Source organism: Eimeria mitis, genomic scaffold (assembly GCF_000499745.2).
Source record: "Eimeria mitis Houghton genomic scaffold, Emh_scaff11390, whole genome shotgun sequence".
Taxonomy (NCBI): domain Eukaryota; phylum Apicomplexa; class Conoidasida; order Eucoccidiorida; family Eimeriidae; genus Eimeria; species Eimeria mitis.
In genome coordinates, this window is record NW_013567809.1 from 224 (window position 1) to 570 (window position 347).

Genomic DNA, 347 nt, shown 5'->3' on the forward strand with positions numbered 1-347 from the left:
AGCAACAGCAGCAGCAGCAGCAGCAGCAGAAGGACGCCGGCTAGGACCTAGAGCCCTCACAACAGCAGCAAGAATAGACAGCAGCTGCTGCTTGCACTCATTACATTCTGCTGCTGCTTCTCTTTGTTTCAGCTGTGCTGCTGCTTCTTCATCAGAAGATGCTGCTGCTGCTGCTGCTGCTGCTGCTGCTGCTGCTGCTGCTGGTTCTGCTGCTGCTGCTGCTCGGGAGATCAGGGGCTCAGCTGCTGAGGGTTTTGCTGCTGCTGCTGCTGCAGCAGCAGCAGCAGACACGGCCGTCGGGCCGTCATTGTCCGCCATGGCAACCCTGCTGCTGCTGCTGCTGCTGC

General features: G+C 59.7%; 1 protein-coding gene across 1 annotated transcript in view; it reads right to left on the reverse strand.

Annotated features, from left to right (window-relative positions):
- Window positions 1-318, reverse strand: part of EMH_0100350 (uncharacterized protein) — a gene marked incomplete at both ends in the record, with an annotated part of 438 nt that extends 120 nt beyond the window's left edge. Inside the window, one exon of the mRNA XM_013494406.1 lies at window positions 1-318. Within this exon, the coding sequence (XP_013349860.1) occupies window positions 1-318 (318 nt within the window).
- Window positions 319-347: the final 29 nt, after the last annotated feature.